General features: G+C 33.1%; 1 protein-coding gene across 6 annotated transcripts in view; it reads left to right on the top strand.

Annotated features, from left to right (window-relative positions):
* LOC106868291 (voltage-dependent calcium channel subunit alpha-2/delta-2) overlaps positions 1–3,418 on the top strand; it is a 207,694-nt gene that overhangs the window by 177,117 nt on the left and 27,159 nt on the right. For all 6 annotated transcript variants that reach the window (XM_052969102.1, XM_052969096.1, XM_052969095.1 and 3 more), the window contains one exon: positions 1,285–1,353. In XM_052969102.1, coding sequence (XP_052825062.1) covers positions 1,285–1,353 — 69 coding nt within the window. The remainder of the gene's footprint in view (positions 1–1,284; positions 1,354–3,418) is intronic.

Genomic DNA, 3,418 nt, shown 5'->3' with positions numbered 1-3,418 from the left:
TGGTCACCTGACTACAGCCTCTGTTACAAAAAAGTAAAAGAAAATCCAATTAATATTAGACACTGTTCCTTTGAGAAAGTCAATTAACTGTGAAATGAAGCCATTAAGAATTTCCCTCCTCTTTTTAAATGGTGCTGTCTTAGCATGGCCACAATCAACAGGCTGAAACAAGTAAAAGACTAACTGAATTAAATTCACTCATTTCACTACTTGACCTACTACTTTTAATACATAAGTTAGTGCTTCACCTCAGCAGTTGATCATGGAGAACTCTACTAAAATCCTCTTCTCTAATGCCAATATGATATTGTTTCAATATATAGAGAAAATTGAAAATTACTGAAGCACATACACAATCCATTAGAATTATAATCATGAAAAGATTAGAAAAAAGTACAACTTTTAATGTATCAATAAGTCTCTACTGAGGCTAAATGATAATTCTTTTCAATTTCTATCATGAGTAATTTAGTAGTATTGAAGAATTACTTTACAATTCACTATTCAGGTCTACCTGTAGCCTCTAAAAAAAGTTTAAAAAATAACAAGAAGCAAAAGATGTTATTTTTTTGTAGTGATATACTGTCATTTTCTATAATACATTTGTATGATGTATGATTTTTTTGTCAAAGATGAGACAAAATTGCACTGATAAAAAGTTAGGGTTTAATACAGTGTAAAGGTAGTTGTGCTGTATGAATTTGGGAAAAAGAAAATTGGACATTGGCTGAACAAATTATTTCTAGATCTCTATCAGTAAGAATAAATAACAAAGTATATTGGTTTCCTTCATTTAGTCATAAGATTGTATCAGATGTTTCATATGACCTTCATAATTTTCCTGAGAACAATGGTGAATCAAAACCAAATTGAGCCTTACACTTATATTCTATTTGATAGTTTTCTCAATATGAGCAAACAAAAGACTTCATAATTAGATCAATTCATTAGTATCCTTTATAACTGCTTCTAAAACATTCCACAATGGCAAGACTTATGATGGTGGGGAGTTGCAAAAATAATTTCAATTAAAAAGATGTTAAAAAATTTGGCAATTAAAAGTAAAAGTAAAAACAAAAATATTAAATTCATTTAATAAAATGATTTTGACTATTCCTATTTTTGGATAATTACTTATTTGATTTGAAATTGAATTTAATAAGGTGTTTTATCTTTTTTTTTTATTGTACCTCGATAATTCTTTGTCTATATTTTTTTGTCACACTTTGTATATAGATTATACTGTCTATACAGAACATACTTGATGACTTAATTTTCTTTCAGATTTCGAGACGATGTGATTGCTACATTTGTGGGAACAAACGGTGGTTTAACAATGGTATACCCTGCAAGGTATGACATTTAGAAAGCATTCTTTCAGAAGCATCTTTAAAAAATGCAAATATTATTATTTATTTTGTTCCTTCTACCACTTCCAACTCATAGGTTGTGGTCATACTGGGGCACTGCCATCACAGTTGCTACCAACAGTCCTGTTGCGGCTGGTTTTACAATGTATGAAGGTGCCTCCTACCACTTCCCTCACTTGTATTTAGTTCTATGATGTAGATATCATCCTCTCACTTTTAGTACTCTCTCTCTCTCTCTTCCACCATTCAGTTTCCTTCTCTCACTCTTACCCTTTCACACTACTCATGTTGTGTCTGTTCAGTCTCTTTGCCAACATGTTGCAGCCTTGTCACTCTCGCGCCAATCATTCCCTTCCTCTCTTACTCCTCTTGCACCAATCATTCTCACTATACTTTCTCTTCTATTCATCCTCTCAGTCACATTATAGTGAACAAACGAAAATAAAACAGAGTAAGGAGGGGTCTTGTAGTAGACAAGACAACATATCTAGTGCTGGTACTATTATAAAATGTAGCCAGTATACTCTTTAAATTGGTTGGTGATGGGAAGAGTATTCAACCATAGAAACCATACCAGAATGGGGTGAGACATGATAACTGACACAAATACTGATGACCCTCCAACTCATGTCAGTAAGAAAAGGACAGTTAATGATAACAATGATATGTGTGAGCATCTGTATCTATCTATATGGATAGATAGCATCTGTGTGTGTATATTTGTATGGCTGACTCCAGAGTTTTACTTATCAGCCAGATCCTGAGCATTTATCCTTTGAGAACCTTTCATCAGTTTCTTAGTGTGTCTTAACACCATTTCCAGTATCATTACCATTTCTTATATATTGTTTCCTAATCATTTTAAAAATTTGTATTAATTTTTATTATTAATTTTTAGTATTAATATATTTCACTCTGCAAATTACTATAAATGACTACCCAGTAACTTGGGTCATTAATACCTGGAATGTTTTTTGAACAAATGCATTTTCTTGGGTTCACAGTTTTTTTTAAACATGTTCATACTCAGCCTCAGTATGTGGTTTCATTTATTCACCCCTTGATATGGTTGACTCCCCAGTTGGGATTCACAGTATAGGTTATACCATTCTTCCTTTTAATTGCCATATACAAAACATGGCTTACAAGACCCTGTTTGGGTGATTTTCCTGAGGCACCATCTCAGCCTTGTATGCAAATTTGTCACAAGGCTACCCAGTTACAACTGAGTGGACTGTAACAATGTGAAATGAAGTGTTTTGCTTCAGAACACAATGCACAACCAATCTGGGAATTGAAACCATGATCTCATGATTGTGAGTACAAACCCTAACCACTAAGTCATGCACCTTCACAATGCTCCCTTGAACAAGTAATCCTAGGAGTCATTTGTGCTGTGTGTGTGTGTGTGTGTACAAGATGGTGAACCAGTATGGACTGTTTTCTTTCACTGAACCATAAGTGCGTAAGTGGAAGAAAATCCTAAGTGTTCACAAGATCTTGTTCTTAGGTAGTTTCTAATATAAAACTTCCAGAAGTGAAATAGATCATCACAGATGCTTTCTCTCAAGCAGAAACTGCAGGAGCAAGCTTTTCACTACTCTTGTTGGCAATTTACATAGTCAAGAGCCATTTCATATTAAGCATCACATCAAATGTGTGAAAAGACAATTTCTGCACTATTAATGAAGTAGCTACTTGACCCAGTTTTCTTTTTATTATCACAATAGAAGTTGCAATCTGTCTTTACAATATGAAACATCAAGATTGTTATCCCTTTACAACTTTTCATACCACTTTCTTTTGGTGGTCTTTTTTTCAATCTTGACTGAATAAGACTAACATACGGTACCATAGATTTGTAGAAGTTAAATTCAGCAGCAGAGCCACAGAGAAGAAACTTAAACACTGGTAGCTATAGACAGAATTACACAGTGGGTGTGATAGAAAAAAAAATTACATCAAATGTGTATTTGTAGAAATAATTTGCCTCTCTCTCTTTCTCCCATATATATATATATATACATATATATATATATATATATATA

This window comes from Octopus bimaculoides, chromosome 1, assembly GCF_001194135.2.
Source record: "Octopus bimaculoides isolate UCB-OBI-ISO-001 chromosome 1, ASM119413v2, whole genome shotgun sequence".
Lineage (NCBI taxonomy): Eukaryota > Metazoa > Mollusca > Cephalopoda > Octopoda > Octopodidae > Octopus > Octopus bimaculoides.
This window is presented reverse-complemented; position numbering and strand designations above follow the sequence as displayed.